General features: G+C 42.9%; 1 protein-coding gene across 1 annotated transcript in view; it reads right to left on the bottom strand.

Moving 5' to 3' along the window:
* Nucleotides 1–2,623: 2,623 nt before the first annotated feature.
* ATP12A (ATPase H+/K+ transporting non-gastric alpha2 subunit) overlaps nucleotides 2,624–18,718 on the bottom strand; it is a gene marked incomplete at its 3' end in the record, with an annotated part of 30,414 nt that continues 14,319 nt past the window's right edge. Inside the window, exons 9-23 of the mRNA XM_080660156.1 lie at nucleotides 18,512–18,710; nucleotides 18,237–18,346; nucleotides 15,864–15,998; nucleotides 12,692–12,884; nucleotides 10,622–10,797; nucleotides 9,246–9,382; nucleotides 7,004–7,154; nucleotides 5,904–6,072; nucleotides 5,661–5,815; nucleotides 4,370–4,493; nucleotides 4,056–4,201; nucleotides 3,453–3,586; nucleotides 3,217–3,318; nucleotides 2,735–2,826; nucleotides 2,624–2,652 (exon numbers count right to left, since the gene is read on the bottom strand). Of these exons, the coding sequence (XP_080516282.1) occupies nucleotides 2,624–2,652; nucleotides 2,735–2,826; nucleotides 3,217–3,318; nucleotides 3,453–3,586; nucleotides 4,056–4,201; nucleotides 4,370–4,493; nucleotides 5,661–5,815; nucleotides 5,904–6,072; nucleotides 7,004–7,154; nucleotides 9,246–9,382; nucleotides 10,622–10,797; nucleotides 12,692–12,884; nucleotides 15,864–15,998; nucleotides 18,237–18,346; nucleotides 18,512–18,710 (2,052 nt within the window). The remainder of the gene's footprint in view (nucleotides 2,653–2,734; nucleotides 2,827–3,216; nucleotides 3,319–3,452; nucleotides 3,587–4,055; nucleotides 4,202–4,369; nucleotides 4,494–5,660; nucleotides 5,816–5,903; nucleotides 6,073–7,003; nucleotides 7,155–9,245; nucleotides 9,383–10,621; nucleotides 10,798–12,691; nucleotides 12,885–15,863; nucleotides 15,999–18,236; nucleotides 18,347–18,511; nucleotides 18,711–18,718) is intronic.

Here is an 18,718-nt window from a genome sequence, read left to right as displayed (position 1 = left end):
CTGCTAGGGACCCTACCAGTGCATGAATTTCATGCACTGGGCCTCTAGTTATAAATAATGTCTTTAACTTTCAGTCCTGTACTCATAATGTTTACTTTCCTGTCAGCTTTGCAAACACTTGTTTGGAAGTCAGTGATGCTTTAGGCCCAGTGAAAAGATTATTTTGTTCAGTTTAAACATTAAAAAGTTTGGGGAGTAAGACATGCGAGGCAGTTCTTCTGGTACGGCAGCTCTGACTCCATTTTGAAATGGATCCATTTGTATTATTTTTCACACAAGCATTAACAAGATGCTTTTAGGAGGTTATCACAGTGCCAAGGACACAATAGGCATTAAATATCACTTATTGTTATTGTTCTGTTAAGAGAATTAAACTGTGCTAGTGAAATGATGGCAGAGTGAATGAATGTGGAGACTTGACAATCTTTGTAAGTGTGGAGTCAGAAGGAAGTGCATGAGTGCATTCAGATATCATGTTATATTTTAAAAGTCCTTGCTTTAGTACCTTCTCTTCCCCCTTCCTGATAATAACATAGTTTGTCAGGGAAGGGGTGGCCTTTCCAAGGGCCTGATCTGAACACATCCCAGTTTGGATCTCAGCAGGTAACCTCCCTTACAAACACCTCCAGAGGAGTCTATTTATCAAGGTAAAGGTGCACGTGCGTACACACACACACACACACACACACACACACACACACACGTCAAGCGCTTCACATGCTGGCATTAGCTGCTTTGCCAAGACTGGAATGAAAGGGGATCCTAATGCCACCTGGAAGGGTTTCCAGTTCACTGGAACTACTGATAAAAGATTAGTTCCAGGTTAACTGTGTGATAACTATGGCTGAAAATAGAGATTAAAAACCTCGAGGATGGCAATATTATTTTAACTTAAAGATACATATTATGATCTATTTACATGAAGTTACCATGCTCGCCCCTGACCTCTTTCATGCTTCTAAATGTGACCCTAAGAATATGGTACAGAACTATGGCTCTAAGTTGCTTTTTCCCTGTCCAGAGATCTGACCTAGACCCACCAGCAGCAAAATGTCTTTGTCTAAATAAGTAATGGAGGAGGGGTGACAGGGTAGAGGCCAATGAACAAAAAAGGAGCTCTGTCCAGTTTGTGCTAGGTGTGCCATTGATGGAAAGGCTGTGAATACTACTCTCCCTGCCCTCTCTATGGAAAAGCTGTATTCTCTATAGAAATCCTGACTTTAAAATGTGGGCCCATCAGAGACCCAGCATACTGGGTGGAGATGCTGGTGAGGGGAGAGTTGAAAAATTTCTGTATTTTCAGACCTTCCATAGAAAAGTAAAATGAATGAAAGAAACAAACAAAAAAAAACCTGAAATATCATCTCATTTCTGGGTGTGACCTATATTCTGCATTCCAGAAAAGCTTGAATTAATTGGAACACCACAATGAGACCTGGTTTTATAAAATACCTTTTACTTAAAAATGAGGTCTTTCTGGGGCTGTCAACATGGATGTGAATAAATCTAAGTTAAGGCATGAAACATGAGAGATATAAAATGAGTGCTGGAGGGTGCTTTGCAACTATTTTACAAGAAATAAATATTACTGTTTTTAACAACAATAGTTCTCTACTGAGACTGAATCCTGGGAAATGAAAATACCTTTGAGTCAGGAGAGCATTTGGAACAGGATATGCAAAACGAACTTGAAGTTCCATTTTGGAGTAGTTGGTGGTAGGGGTGGAGGGCAGCATGGGATGGAGGGAGGGGTCACACTGGTAGGAGGGATAACACCAAGGATGGTTGAGGTGATGCAGCTACGTGGCTGAGGGTCTTTAAGAAGGACATCTCAGAGTTACAACTAAGGTTGTCCATGTTTTTGTGATGTAAACCTACCACCACTTCCATATCTTGCAAACCTTCAGCTGCACTGGCCCCTTTTGAGCAAGGTAGGTATGAAAATATAAGTTCTCTGGGAATTCACAGAAATCTTTGGGAGGTCATTGAAGTTTTAACATGGTATGGAATGGAGATCCAAGCAATCCTATGAGAGCTTAGGGAGCAGAGAGACCCCAGCGGATTTCTGGATTACCTAAGACTATTTGATGGTAGTGAGCTTTATCCTATATAATAAAAGCCTAATATGCTAAGTGTCCGACTGTTCGACCATTTGACCAGTCGCAATGATGAGCACTGACCACCAGGGGGCAGACGCTCCAACCGGTAGGTTAACTTGCTGCTGGGGTCTGGCCAATCGGGACTGGGCGAGATGGGCTGGACATTCCCTGGAGCCAACCTCCCGCGGTCCCTCCCCAGCCTCTAAAATATTTCTTCTAATTAATTTCCTTTCAATGTACACGAATTTGTGCACAGGGCCTCTGTATACATATAAATAGGTCAGTTTTCCATATACATTACCTTGAAATCCACATCCTTTTATATAAGGAGGTGTATATATAAATGAAAATCATATATAAGTAGTCAAATCTCTGCTTTACAGTATAAACATCTGATAGTGTCTTTCCTACAGTTTTCTGCCTTCTCCTGAATGTATTCTGATGATGTCCCAGATGTGGCCAGGAGATGGAGATGGAGAAGAATGTCCTGGTGTTCTGGTGGGAGGCTTGGGAAGTAGGTGGTCTTAATAATACATGTTCTTATCCCACCAGCCTGCAGAGGTAGAAAGTGAGTTAGAAATGGATAGTCTGTGGAAGTGGATAGGCAGAGTCTCAAAGATCATCCTACAACTTACTTCCAGGGTAGAGTCTGATAAAAAGTTTCCGCACCTCATCGTACACCCAGATGAGAATGGCGTGGGGCACAGCCACAAACCAGTACTGAGGCCTGGAAGCAGAAGGGGGAGGTGAACCTGAATGCACTGAAGGAAGGACACAGCCCCTGCCTCCTTGGAAAGAACAGATCCACTGGGTCACACAACATGAAACTGGAAAGTTTCTTATTTAACCTAGATTGTGACCACTAAAAGTAGCATCTGCCTTTGAGGTGACCTGTTGGATGAGGGTAGAGATGGGATGGTGAGGTGTGGGAAACCCATTTCCTCTTCGGGAAAACTAGCAGGTCAAAGCCTCTGACTTAATACGGAATTGCTCTGTTTTGTCTCTACTGAGAGACTGAGGGGAACTTCCCCCTTCTCCCCAAGTCCTAATGTTTATTTAGACTGTGACAGCTCAGAGCAGGACTGGCCTTTTCTTCCCCACTGTTGAAGGAACTCACCGGAGCATGGTGAAATTCAGGGCTGTGATGCTTCCGAGACCATAGGAGAGGATTAGAGCGATGATAATCTGGGAGGCAATCCCCACCCAGATGACTTTATTTCTACAAGAAACATTAAAGCATGAAGATTCTGAATGCTTTTGGCCCAGGACCACATACCCAGCACCAGCAGAGTCAATGCCTTTCATGGTATGCTGCCTCATCATCCAGGAGGTGAGGTGGGATACAGGTAGTACCTGAAGAGACCCTGCTGGAAAATGGAATTCCTCCGGGTTTTCCTGATGATCAGATCTGCTATTTGCTGGACCATGATGCCAATAAAGAAAGCTGTGTAGCCTGTCCATTCTAGGTATTTCCTCTGGTAACGCGTCTGTCAGTGGACAGAGAGAGAGAGGAGACCATGATACCTCACAGTGAAAGCTTCAGAGAGATTTCCATGCAGTTCTGTGAAGCTCTACTCTCCCGACTTCCCTGAGATTGAGAGCAGATCACCTCCTTGTGTTTGGAAAGAAACATAGTTGTTTTTTGTTTATTTTCAACCAGGCAAGCAGGAAAAGATGCTAACTTAATTGATTTGGCCCAACTGTGGGCATTGTTGGGACTGGCTACTCTTCCCTAAAAAGTGACCTCTAGGCATCAAATTCAGGAGAAGAGGTGAGTCCCAGCAAAGGCCACAGCAATGTCACCCAGGGGCCCAGAAGCCCTGTTAACTTAGAAAATGTTCACCTTCTTTGTGTCACTACAGCCATCCAGGGAAACCTAAGTTCTGTGTCAGCCTGAGCAGGGCAGTGATAGGAGAGGAGGAGCAGGAGGATGGAGAAAGCAGAGCCCCTCCTTACCCATTCTTGTCCATAGCTATCTTCCAAGTTGTTCACAGAGTCCTTCTCCCATTCCACCCGGAGGTTAATGAGGGTGCTGGGTCTAAAGCCCTCCTGTGCATATACAGTGAAATACACAAGAAAAGCTCCCAGGGACTGCATGAGACCTGAGGGAAAGAGAGTAAGGCGTAGGTTCCACGATGACTTCAGAACTGCCCTGTCCTTATTCTCCTCGTGGTTCCTCCTCCCACCCCAACCACATCCCACACGGAAAAGCACAGCTTCTGACTGTGACTGGGTAGTCCCCTGGGTGACAGGACATGCCCTCATCATACCTATGTGCAGATAAGAGTATAAGGCAAGTGGCTTGTTCACCAGTCGATCCTTCTTCTTATGGCGAGGCTTCCTATTCATAATGTCACTTTCAGCTTTCTCATATGCTAAGGCAATGGACGGAACCTGGAGGAGAGAGTCTTGAGGCCCACTCCTTGAACACTGTGCTCTACCCACAGGATGTCAGTAGGGGCCTGGGGAGGGTGGCGGGGAGGATGGTTGAAGGTGACAATGGGCTATGGAACTGGTCTATTCAGGGTGAAGGCAAGGGGTGGGGTGAGTGCATTGTCTGCAGTTGGCTTTAAAAATCAATCTGCTTTCCATCATCACCATGTGCTGGCAGTGCTATACAATTCGAGTTATAAGTATTTTTGCCCCTCTGGGACAGGTTCTCCTACTGTCCCCTCCCCTGGATTACAGTGAGTCTCTCCCAGGTCTTCCATCCTAGAGGGCCTGTTAAAAGACAGATCATGGCTCCACTGCCCCTCCCTCTTCCCCCAGACTTTCTGATCCACAAGGTCCTGGCTAGGGCCAGAGACTGCATTTCTAATAAGTTCCCTGGGCCACACTGGAAGAACCACTGCAGTGGAGAAAAATAAGCAAATCTAAAGGACCTGGAAATGATCTGACTGTAACCTTGACTATCCCATTTCCCCTCTGAGGTAGAGCTATCTTGTCTCCCTGCAATGTGGAGGTTGTGTAAAGCAAGAGAGGGCAAGGAGGCAATTTGCAGGACTGCTGTCCTCACTTGGAATTCAGACTGCTCCCTGTTGCCTTTCCTCCTTTGCCTCTGTAAGCCAGAGACACCTGCATAATGTCACCAAGATTCCTTACACAGATGCAAACTTGAAGAGGGGAGGGTTTAGGTGACAGCATTGTAGGTCAATGTGAAGCTTTATAACTGTGGCTTCTTATTGTGTTGAGGTGAGGAGGCTCCAGATCACAGATCCCTTTATTTAACAAGGGGTTGCGCTAGGTTATCACTTTAGCCATTGGGTCCCCAGCAACACAGGAATTATCTTGGTGACAGCTGCATCTTCTCTGACCCTGACCGATAGCATATGTTTTTGCAGGGTGAAGAACTCATGTTTGAAAAGCTGTTATATGAAGTGAAGTGTTGTTAATTTCCAAACATTTGACAGATTGGCATCACAGAAGAGCTCATTAGAAATGCAGAACTTCAGGCTCCTTCATGGCAACGTTTAGTTTATCTCCTTGCCATTGAGGCAATGACTCTGAAGTTTACAGGACCTGGGTTAGTTATCAAACCCTATTCCCTGTAGTGCTACTTACAATGTCTGTGCCCAAGTCAATGAACAAGATGGTGATGGTGCCTAAGGGCAGGGGCACCCCAACAATGATATAGATCAGAAAGGGGCACAGTTCAGCGATGTTCTTGGTCAGGGTGTACGCGATAGTCTTCTTGAGGTTGTCAAAGATCAGGCGACCTAGGCAAAGATGTTTCTCCTTATAGGACTGGCTCTTCTCCCAGTGACCCCAGTTTTCAGGAAGACCACTTGGAGGAAGACTACGCACCTTCCTCCACCCCGGTGACTATGGATGTGAAGTTATCATCCAGCAAGACCATGTCGGCTGCATTTTTGGCGGCATCGGAACCTGCTATCCCCATGGCAATCCCAATATCTGCCTTCTTTAGAGCTGGAGAGTCATTCACTCCATCACCGGTCACAGCAACAACTGCATCCTATGCACAGGGACACAATGAGAAAATGGGAATGAACAGGACAATGGGGTCCCAGGTCTGGCAAGAACACTGTTTCCCTTTTGTCTTGAGGATGGAGGACAACTGGAATGGAGACAAAGGGCCTGGTTTGGGATTTGGGGGAGAGATAAAGATGGGAAATCCCAGATGACAGATAATGAGCTCCAAACAAGATGTATTTAAATAATTAAAATCAATGTTTGTGGAAGGCAAGAGGGATACCATTGGTGCTCCATATCCACAGGTTTCCCATCTGAAGATTCAACTGAGGATCAAAAATATTCAGAAAAAATAAACCCCAGAAAGTTCCAAAAAGTGAAACTTGACTGCCACATGCTGAACACTATGCTGATGCCATAAAAATGAAGTGATGTGGGGCACACCCTGCTATAGCCTCTGTTCAAATGTAGGTAATGTGAAAATGTCGGTTATAGGTAAATATAGGTTACATGCAAATAACACTCCATTTTATATAAGGAACTTGAGCACTCATGGATTTTGGTTTTGTGGGGGGCGGGGGGGGGGCGGGGGGGGCTGGAGGGTGGGGTGAGGGGGTTGTCCTGGAACTAATCCTCTGAGGATACTGAGGGATAACTGTATATTTTACATTTTATGTCTTTACATTTTTGTTCTCTGTCTTAAATTTTACATCTTTCTGTACCCACACTGACCATAGATGCTTCACTGTCAGAAAGCCCTTTGGAGAGTGTGCAGCTGCATGTGGGAGGGAATCTAAGGAGGGCAGAGGGTCAGCCCAAGATGTGGCAATGTGAGATGATGAGGACAGGCAAGGAACTATCTCTAGAGGTTGAAAAGGCACCAAGCCTTGACCTGGGATCTGAATCTTAGCCATGCAGTTCCCTGCAGGACGGTGAGGGACTGGGAGGTCCTCTGAGCACTGCTGCCCACCCACCTGCCTCTGGCAGCCCTCCACAATAATCAGCTTCTGCTGGGGGGATGTTCGGGCAAAAACAATCTCTGGGTAGCTGGTTAAGACCTCATCCAGCTGGTCCTCACTCATGTCCTTCAGCTCCATGCCAGTCACCACCACAGCTTTAGCATCCCTAGAAAGGTCAGAAGGAACTGGGTGAGGCCAAAGGTCAGATCTTTGGCTGAAACACCCTTCTGGGCAGGATGTGAACTGAAGCCTCTTTGATTTCACTTGGGAATCCAATGTCCTTGATATCCAACACTTGAGTGGGATGACGGGTGTTTTGAATACTGGGGACACTTTGGTTTTCATTGCAAGATGGTAAACTGAGGCTAAAAAAGGAGTCCATTTTTTCCCAATAGGAATAACCCAGTAGCCTTTTCCTGATAGGAATGGGTGAGAAGTGGAACTTCCTGGGCAGTGTTTTACTTAACAAGGAAATGGAGGACTAAAAAAAAAACTGCCTGTTTATATGTTTTGGGTCCTAGAATTCAGCTTATATCAAAACATGGGTAACAATTCCTGTTGTTTATTTCAGATTTATAGAGTATCTACTATGCAATGAACTAGGTAGGAAAAAATATATTGAGGTCTTCTTTGAGGAAAACTGTTGTCTGCTACTCTAAAAGGAAGGTTCTAGAAACTCTGATTTTTCAGATCTGATTGTGTTGTCCCCTGTTAAAATTCCTTAGAGGCTTTCTTTCCATTAAGCTTAGAGCAGACCCCAGGTGAAGTTGGCACGGCCAGGTGCAGCCCGTACTGTTGAGTCTCATCTCATGTCCCCTATGTTTCAGTTCTAAGCCCACAGGCCCTCCACAGCCTAAAGGCTTGCACAGTTCTTGCTGCCTCATCTTTCCTTCACTAACACTCCACTTTTCAGTCTTCAAATCTCAGCTTAAACACTCTGTACAAAACACTTCATGCCTTTTTCTTTATATTTTTAAAGTTTTGAGCTTTTTCCTGTAGGTCTGTTTTTTCCTGCTGGTGCTAAAAACTGGAATTCTAGCACTTGACTAAAATCACAAATCTTCCTAAATTCTGGTAAGAAAATATAAAAGTAAGATAAGAAGGAAAGGGTGGTTCCTCCCTCCTCCAGCTGGGAAAGTCATTATATGAGCATAAAGCTAGAGCTGATAAAGTGGATAATTAAAAACATTCACAAAAGTATCCACCCCACTTTCTTGTTCAATGTGGTGACTTGTTTGAAAATGTATAATCCTATTATTTTAAAAAATAAAACAAAGAAATAAAAGCTCTAAACCTGTTTTCATAGATGAATGTTATTTCCACAAAGGAGAAGACACTTAGCCTTCACATACTGTTGCACTGCCCAGAGGTTGTAATTCTGTTTGGTTGTTTTAATTAGTAATTTGTTGGCCTGGTGATAATTATTACCTGACAGCTGTGTATTCCTAAAAGGCATGAATACGTGGGTAAACCAGAATTGGTTCACTGGTCTTTCCCCGTTTTCCCCCACATGCATGAAAGTATAGTAAAGCCAATGACATTTATTTTCACAGTGTAACCTGGAGTCTTTAATTATTTAAATTATCAGCTAACTCTTCCCACACTGCTAACTCCTCAGTCCAGTGTGTGTCCTTCATTATACTCATCATAACAATCAGTTTTGAATTTTCTGTCCCTCCAATTAGATAGAAAGAAAGAAAGCTCCCTCAGGGTGGGAATAGTGGCCAGTCTATTTGTTTCTATAGTTCCAGTTTCTTGCAAGGTGCCCAGTACATAACTGACACTCAACAATTGATTGTGGGAAGAATTAACACAAAGAAAAAGTGTTTCCTTAGGAAGCTATCATTATTTTTACTTACAAATAAAAAAAAAAAAAGAAATGCACAAAACTCAGAGGGTTCTTAATATTCCAGATTATACAACTGGATCACTGGCAAGTAATTTCATATCAACCCTTTGTTTCAGATTTTCTCACTCTAAATTAGGCATGTAATGTTTTAAATCTACTTTATTGGATTTTGAAATTTCACACAAGGGTAATTTTTGTGGTATTAATACAGTGCCTGGCACATAGTAGGTACTCAAAAAAATTAAGAGTGAATGAATGAATACATAAGTTATAGAGGAAACCAGCCTAGCATCACCCTGAAAGAGTGTTTGGCAAAAAGGGGATTTGCTCCAAATAACACAACTCTTTAGAGCCAACAGTGTCCCACTGAACCTGAGTTTCTGCAACACTAGTTTTATGCTTACTTACTGTTTGTTAACCTGCTCCACAGCAATGTTGAGGCGTTTTGCAATGTCTTCCACAGTCTCACTGTTGGCTGAAATGATACCTACACTCTTGGCAATAGCTTTGGCTGTAATTGGATGATCTCCTGTAACCATAATAACCTAAAACACAAACATGGAAAAGGCATGGGAATAATGAGGAACTACCTGGCCAGAGTAGGGGCAGTTCCGTATCACCTGCTCTACCATGACTTAGTAGAACATGGTTAGCGTTGACTGTGGTCTCTTAAGGATAGTTCTTGATCTTAGATCAAAGACACAACTGTCTGTGAAAGACACACTGATCCCACTGGATCTATCGTTGCTTCTAACCTTCTTGCATTTCCTCCTCTGATTAGAGGAAGCCCTTTTCCTTTGATATTGCTGTATTTGTGAAAGGGCTGGTAGCTGTCTACCTGGGACAGCCTCATGTGGTTTCAACAATCTTGATATTAACATGGTAATGGAATGAAGATTTTGGTTTCACTATCATGAAGGCAACTGGATTGCTGAAGCTGAACTTCAAGAGTTTATAATAAAACCTTTTATTGTCTATTATCTAGGGCAAAATATGGCTACTTTATGGCACAGGGAGTTAGCTTTCTTCTCACTGCAGTTATGATTGTGCTTTATTTCACACAGACATAATCATTTTGCTTTTATTTGCAGTTACTGAAAGCTTAGTGTAGTGAAAGTAGAGATTTTTAAAAAGGAATTAAAGCCCTGGCCAGTGTGGCTCAGCTGGTTATCATCCCATGCACCAAAAGGTCCTGGGTTTGATTTCGGATCAGGTCACATACCCAGTTTGCTGGTTCAATTTCTGGTTGGGATGCTTGTAGGAAGCAACCAATAAGTGTTTCTCTCTCTCTCTCTCTCTCTCTCTCTCTCTCTTCCTCCCCCCCTCTCTCTTTTTCTCCTCCTCCTTCTCCTCCTCCTCCTCCTCCTTCTTCCTCTTTCTTTCCCTTCCTCTTTCTCCAAAAAAAAGGCGGGGGGGGGGGTGTATTATGGTATTTACTTGAAGAGACCTAAATACTGACTATCTCTTCTGACAAATGTCATTAGAAATAGATGCAACATACATGGAGGACTTCTTCTTTTGTTTTGTTTTGTTTTGTTAATTCTCACCCAAGATATTTTTCCATTGATTTTTAGAGAGAGTGGAAGAGAGAGAAAAAGAGAGACAGAGAGGAGAGAGAGAAACATCAGTGCAAAAGAGACATCAATTGGTTGCCTCCTGCACATGCCCCAATGAGGGTTCGGGGTGAAACCTGCAACCCATGTACCCTTGATCGGGAATTGAACCCAAGACCCTCACCAGCCAGGGCCATAGAGGACTTCTTAAGTCAGGAAGGTAACTCCCACCTTGATCCCTGCACTCCGACATTTGGTGATTGCATCCGGGACAGTGGACCGAGGGGGATCAATCATTGACAAGAGCCCCACAAAACAGAGATCAGACATGGGAAAGTTCATGGCATCGACATCAAATGAATAGGTTTCTGGAAACTCGTCTGCTGGCAGGTAGAGATGACAGAAACCTGGAATGGGAATGGATTTGGAAGTCAGTGTCTCCCATGGAATGACATGAGAAAAGGAAGGACATTTTCATATACTCTCAGTCCTTTATTCTTTTATCAATAGAGTCTATCAGAATTCATTCTTTGAATTTCATAATGCATGTTGTTTTAAGCAAAGAAATAGCTCATCCAAAAAATTCATGTGCTCATTAGGTTCTCTGTTATGTTCTACGTTATGAAAATCAAGAGTGAACAGCCTTTACTTCTGAAGATATCCCAGTTGAGTGTGGGGACAGAGACATAAAGAAATAAGCATAATGGAGCATGGTGAGTATTATTGAAGAGAGCTACACTCCAGCCACCTGGGGAGTCAGGAAAGACTTCACCAAGAAGGTGTTATGTGAGCTGACTCTTGAGAGAGTCATTAGGGAGAACTGGAGGGTGGGAAGACCAATTAGGAAGACAAAACAGCACCTGCTACTGCACAAATGGGGCTAAGTGTCTGGAGCATCAGGGGAATGGTACAGAGCTCAGTCTTTAATCAAGATAATTATGAGAGAAAGGCCAATAGTAGTGGAGCAGACGGTATCTGGCTCTCACAGTTTGAGGTGAAGGGATTCCTGTGTCTGGTGGGACTTCTAAGATCATGTGACTTTCTCATCAGCTTTCACATCAAATTTATTCTCATCATGGCCCACCACATGGCCCACATGTTTCAGTAAAGCACAGGCTCTAAGAGGTCAAATGTGAGGTTCTTAGAATGACCCTAATTAGATAAGTATCAGTCTTGCCCTGAAAAGGATACTTGGTAATGTGGGCTATTTGAGAATACTTTAAGCATATCATCTCATTTATATATTTTACTTGATTTACAAACTCAAATATCCTTTAGATTTCCGCTCTACTGGCAACAACTTTCATTATGTCTATTAAGCCTTATCATCGACCATGAACTTGTTACCTTGAATTTATCATCATGTAGTTTAGAGGTGCGACTCTGTCAAACCATGATTCTCATAACAGGACATACTTTGTGATATCACTGAAGTGACCACAATTGGGTTCCTGCCACAGTGTATTTCTATAGTTCCTTCTACCTCTAATATCCCCTATCTCTGTTACTGGTAGTATTTGCCCATAATCGCTAAGTAAAATAATTCAACATTTTTAAAAACTTACTTTTCTCCTCCAATAAGTTGATAAATCTTACCAATTCTTCTTCTAAAAAAGTCTCTGGTAACTGACATCTCCATGTTCCCATTGCCCTGGATCAAATTTCTTTCATCTGTCACCTGAATGAGAGCAGCCACCTCCTCCTGAGACCCAGGCCTGTCTGCTCCCTGATGCTGCCAAGCATGGTCCTTTAGAAAACACTGACTCTGACCAGCTTATTTGCTGCAAAGCTTCCAGTAGCTCTGCCCTGACTGCCAAATGAAACCCAGTTCCTCACCCACATAAGGCACTCCAAACCTTGACCTCCAGTCTATCTTTCCAGCCCTACCTTCCATGATGACGTGATCTCCTCAATCCGGCAACACTCCACATTGACTAGCTTCCTGACAATGCTCACCCGCCCCTGCCCCCCCGCCCTTTCTACCTCTGGGCTTTGGCCTATGTTGTTCCCTTCACCATAAACCTATCCCTCTCTTCCCTTCAAATATTGTCATTCAAGGCCCAGTTTAATTGTAATCCTTCCATAGAACCTTCCTAGATTTTCCTGCCCTGGCAGCAACCCTACCCTCCTTGCTGCCATCATGTGATATTCTCTTAATTTGTATACCATTCTTCTTGTGAGTCCTGTGGAGGCTACAGCTATTCTGCTGGATGGCCAGCCTGTATCATCTTGTGCCCTAACACAGCACAGAGCCTTGCACTGAACAGGTGACACATAAGGGTTCTGCCACAAAGAGCTTACCCAGAACACGCTCCCCTAGACCTCCCAGTTCCATGTATGCAGTGTAGAAGGCCTCAGCTGTGCTCTTGTCCAGAGGCTGCTCCTGGCCATTGACCATGATGGTGCTGCACTTTTCTAAGACCTTCTCAGGGGCCCCTTTCATCACCATGAGGAAGCGCTTGTCAGTGGGGTCATCTGTCTTATGTATGGAGAGCTGGGAGGGAAGAAAGTGGACATAAGTACAGCATGCTAGTAAATCATGACACTGCCTCTATTACTGAGGGCCTGAATTGTACCGACCTTTTAATTAGCAACATGACAAGATGAAAAGCAACTTTTTCTCTCATTGGGCTACTTATCCTTGAAATGTAAAGGAGGAATTTTACAAGTGGGTTCTCTTCTTTTCATTTTCTGGCTAAGAGATATGCAAGACATCTGGACTCAGCCATATAGTCCCAGCCCAGCTTTAGGGGGGCCAGATGTGCTGTCTGCTTGTGACATCTTCTTCTGCCTCGAACAAGATCTGCAGGGGTGCCTGTGGGGGTTAGGGGTTGTAAACCACCTTGTCTCATCTCCCTTCTCTACCTCCTCTGAGCTACTCTGAGCTCAGGCAGGCATGAGAGCAGCAGGCCTTCCTGTGCCTCTTCCTCTCTAAACTGATGCAGTTTTTACTACCTGGATATGAGAGAAAATGGTAGGGTATGTGGAAGTGGGCAGGCTCATGTCCAGGCTTTTAGGAGAAAAGTTAACTAACAGGTATCTGGTGATTAGCCTACTAATACCAATACCCTTGATCTAGTAATTCTTCTTCTGGACTCATCCTAATAAGGTAATTGGGAAAAGTGTGAAAAATTGTATAATAATAAATGGCTAAATCTTACATATTCCTTATTATATACCATGCACTCTTAAGCCCTCAAAAGGAATTTCAAGCAGCTGGAGTATTTGAGAGAGAATGAGTAAGTTTATGAGAAAATTTCTACTACTTTGGGTCTATCAGTTGATTTTTAGACTTTCGGATATCAGAGATGAGTAAAATAAAAAAAGAGAGGGCAAACGTAGTTTGACAGCCTTTTAAATTTATGGTCATGTAATGACATTAAAAAGCAACTAACCAACCAAAACCAAAACCAAACCAAGAGCAAACCTCCCATCTACTATCACCATCATTTTCTCAAAGGTAGAGCATTTCAACATTTAAAAAGTAGGAATAATAAACACTTATATAGTGTGTGCTGTCCTAAGTGCTCACACAGTAAAATAATTCTCAAACTGCCTTAAGGCTGTGGGTGTTCTTATCACCATTTACAAGGCAGTAAACTCAGGTGCAGAAAGGTTAAATGACTCATGCAAGGTCACACACTAACAGGTGGCTGAGCTGGGGTTTAATTCAGGCTGGCAGGTGCAAGGCCTCACCCTGATCACAAAGGATGTAAAGGATAATTGTTTAAATGAAAAACATTCATCTTTACATAAAACTTTATAAAATATTGTCTAAAAATCCAATTTGTCATAAACTACTGAAAATCTCTTCATGGACCAGCCTCAGTTTGGGGAATTGCTATTCTAAGGCCAATAAGATGTGGACTTTCTACTTTGTTTTTCTCAGTTGACAGAACCCTCACAACTTTCCAAGGTCACAACATCTAATTCTCATTGTTCATGGCTAATTTTTGTTCAAGTATAACTTCAATTGGCACCAACAACATCCAAAGAGGTATTTTGGCCTTGTCAGCAGGAACACACACAGGCACTCTCTTCTTTCTAGTCCCAACTCTGATTAGCACATTTTCTCCTTCCACTTTTGGTACATGAGGCCTCATGGGATCTGCTTTTTCTTATTTTTCACAGTCTTTACTGGAGTAGATGAAGTTTCCTGAGTATAGACTAGTTTGTAAGAGCACAGACTTACAGGGTCTGTGTGAGTCCTGGCTCAGGCCTCACCAGCTGTGTGATAAAGTTCTGTGCCTCACTCTCTACCTTATAGAGCTGTGGTGAAAATTGAGTGATTTAATACATATGGAAATTAGCACACATGGTTACTATTATTATTTTAGGATTGTGACTCATTCTGTTTTCACCTAAGTTTTGAAAGAGAGATCTGATTTCCTGGCTTTAATATTTGACATCTCACACTTTTGTTTGTTGTCTATTTGGTTAATTGCAGTTCTTCATTGGCCCCTTATTCACAAAGATGTTTGCAACAGTTTTTTTCCATCCAAACAAAATGGCAGGCTAATCACCAGAAACTTTGACACAAACGTGGCTATCTTATTTATACACTTTATTGTTAATGCAAGGCAAAATCATAATGCCTATGCTCAGTTCTGGAGTCTACTGGAAAGCCCATTGGCAGCAGGATCTTGGGCTACACGCTGTCATTTGTCCAAACACAGGAAGGATGGGGGTATTTGATTATTGGCCACCCCTAAAGTGTGGGGAGACAACTAGGCAAGGACAGCCATTTTCTTCCTGAAAAATGAGTGGAAAGAAGATCCCTCTGGGGCAGGACTGGAAAGCCACTTGGCTGGTCATCAGAGAGACTCCTCACTGGTTTCATAAAGGCAAGGCTTCCTCATATGGCCTGAGCGAAACTGTTCTGCCTCTGACTTACATGGTAGAAAAAGCAAATGTTCAGGAGTCAAACAGATGTGTGAAAATTGGTTGTGCCACTTTGATGCTGGAGTGAGTCTGAGGACATTAACACACTCAGGGTCTGTTTCATTACCCATAAATTGGGATTAATTAGTCCCATTTCATATGCTTACTGTGAGGATCAATGAGACAATATATATGAAGCACCTGACACAGACTGAGGACACAGTTAGCTCTATCCCTTCCTCCACCTTTCATTTACCTTTTGGGCTCTGGCTGTTGCCCCTCACTTGTGCAAGTCACCCCACAGGGGCACGTGTGAATGAATGAGGATGTGAGTGAATGTGCCTGTAATAGAGATAGATTGTTCTAAGAGAAGCTGGGCTGACAAGATTCTTTTTCTCTATCTGCCCCAGGCAGAGGAAGGAGGCTAGCAAGAGAAAACCTGTTCTGGGTTTACTAGACACCCAGACCATCCATCTCAGAGGACTATTTTTAAAGTCAAGTGTCATTCAAAATTCGTACTAACCTAAGAGTACTTACAGGTAGAAATGTCATTCTCCTGATAACAGAAATTCAGTTGTGAGGAACAACTCACCTGAAATTTGTTGGTTGAGTTAAAAGGGATTTCTGCTACTTTGTGGTTTCTTTTTCTAATTTCCATCACGTCACCCAAAACCACCTCTGAGAATTTCAAAAGAGCAGTTTCTGAGGCATCTCCAACCACAACTCTCTGAGAATCAAAAGAGATAAAAATAAATATTTGTATCACATAATCTGGTTCTTTGGGGATTATTTTCAATTAACCAACTAGCTGGACAGACAAAATGATAACACACAATTGTGACTGAGTTAAGACCATGGTAAAAATATTAAAGTGAATCATGCCACCTACTGGCATTAGCAAAGCTCAAAGTTAGAGCTCTGAGAGCTGAAGGATTTCATGAAAAAAAAACAAAAAAAAAACAGTTATGAATTAGATCTTGAAAGACGGTTACAAAGAGAGGAGAAGAAAGCCTTTCAGAAGCCAGAATGTCATGAATGAAGGTGAGAAGTGGAAGACTTCTGTCCTAAGTGCTGGGAGTACAGATGAACATGGAGGGCCCTTAAATGCAGGCTGAGGTATAGATTCAAGAAGCAGAAAACAGAAGCAAAGTAAGTTTTTGAGCAAAGTTAGGTGATGTATTTCATCTAATGTAGTTTTTAAGGAAAATTAGTTCCATGCAAGAAAGACTGGAGGAGGGATAAACTAGAGTTAGGTAGGCCAATTAAGAGGCTGATACAATTATTTTGATACAAGTAATTGGTGATAATAGAAATGTAAAATTACATACTAGAGGCCCAGTGCACAAAATTTGTGCACTCAGTGGGGGGTCCCTCAGCCTGGCCTGAGCCCTCTCACAGTCCGGGAGCCCTCGGGGGATGTCCGACTGACAACTTAGGCCCACTTAAGCCGGGAGTCAGACATCCTTAGTGCTTTCATGAAAGCGGGAGAGGCTGAGTGGCACTCCCCCTGTGGGAGTGCACTGACCACCAGGGGGAAGCTCCTGCATTGAGTGTCTGTCCCCTGGTGGTCAGTGTGCATCATAGGACCGGTCGGTCTGCTGTTTGGTTGATTTGCATATTAGCTTTTTATTATATCGGATTTTAAAAAACATACCTTTATTGATTTCAGAGAGAAGGGGGTAGGGAGAGAGATATAGAAACATCAATGATGAAAGAGAATCATTTCTTGGCTGTTTCCTGCACACCCCCTACTGGGGATTGAGCCCACAACCCTGGGCATGTGCCCTGACTGAGAATCGAACCTCAACCCCCTGGTTCATAAGTCAAAGCTCAACCACTGAGCCACTCTGGCCAGGCAAATTATAGAAATTTTGAAGAAAGAATGATAGGACTTGGTGAGGAGAAAGTAAAGATGACTTCTAAAAGTTTTGGCCCCGATGACAAGTAAAATGGTGATGTCACAAAAAGAGAAAAATTGGGATAAGATCTTGATTTGGAGCCAGGTTGGGTACAGATGGAAGGTGACAAGTAGTATAATTTTGAGACAGTCAAAACTTCCAAGTGCAAAACAAACACACAGCTAGCTGGAGATCCATAAGTTGGGATGAGAAATTAGAACTGGACATAAGGATTTGAAAGGCAGAGAAGAGATTGGCTGAAAAGAGAACTGATAAGCTAGCTGATAGAGAAAGAAAAACAAGCAAAAAATACAAGAAAGTAGGGGAGGGTGTGGGTAAGGGAGAAATTAACCAAAGGACTTATATGCATGCATATAAGCCTAACCAATGGACACAGACACCAGGGGGGTGAGGGCATGAGTGAGGGAGTAGGGGGAGACTAAGGGGATAAGGACACATTTGTAATACCTTAATCAATAAAGAAAAAATTTTTAAAAAATACAAAAAAGAGTCAATGAAAATAATGACAAAGAGAAAAGCCAGGGGGACAGATTCAGTGACTCACTGGGAGGTTGAAGAAGAGAGAAAGGGAGGAAGGGGGAAGGGAAAGGAAAGGAAGGGAACAAAGGGAGTTAGTTTATTGTATATTCCAATATTTTAGGACCCCTTAGAGCACCTGCAGCCAAGAAGAATGTGTTCTAAGATCAGTTCTTCATTTCCATCCAATTATATTTTAAACTTCAGTGAATGACATTTATACAATAAATTTTTTAATTATATCTACTTATCTGATCAAGAAGTTAGGAAAATAACTTAAGGACATATTCATTTTCTGGAATAAGACAAAATTTTCAAAGGACTGAGATCAATCTGAGAACTTTAGATGTCTTTGTGATGGTGCAAAACTAGTTAGAATGAACAAAATCTTTTGCAGGTCTTGGAAGCCAGGCTTGCTCTTACTAGTACAAGCTTTCCTGTGTTGGAGAGATTAAATCTTGCACCAAATTAGTTCAGGAAAAGTGACTTCAAACTGGCTGTGGTTTAAGACAGTGATGCGGACACTTTACCTTCATGATGGGGACTCTTTCCTGTCCTGGTCTGAACTCAGCTCGGTTACACAATGTAATTATCTTTGATAATGAGGCCCAGGTTCCAGAGCTTTGATCAAAGGTTTGCTCTGGAAAACAGAAAGCACAGGGGATGCTATGGGTGCTGGGCCCCCTCTCCACAAACCATTCTATTCACAAAATTTTGAGACTGCACACCAACTCTGCCACGTTGGCTGTGCCCCTCTTCTCAAGTCCACAGCTTTAGGCCAAACTGAATGCTCCAGAAGACTTACTGAAATGGTCTTCACTGGTGTCAGCCATAAAGATCTGATTGTCAAACCACAGATGGGCCACAGTCATCCTGTTCTGGGTCAGAGTCCCCGTCTTGTCTGAGCAAATGATGGAGGTGGAACCTAGTGTCTCCACTGCCTCCAGGTTCTTCACCAGGCAGTTCTTCTTAGCCATCCGTTTTGCTGTCAGTGACAGAGTCACCTGGACAG

The sequence above is a fragment of the Plecotus auritus genome (assembly GCF_963455305.1).
Source record: "Plecotus auritus genome assembly, chromosome: 3".
Lineage (NCBI taxonomy): Eukaryota > Metazoa > Chordata > Mammalia > Chiroptera > Vespertilionidae > Plecotus > Plecotus auritus.
This window is presented reverse-complemented; position numbering and strand designations above follow the sequence as displayed.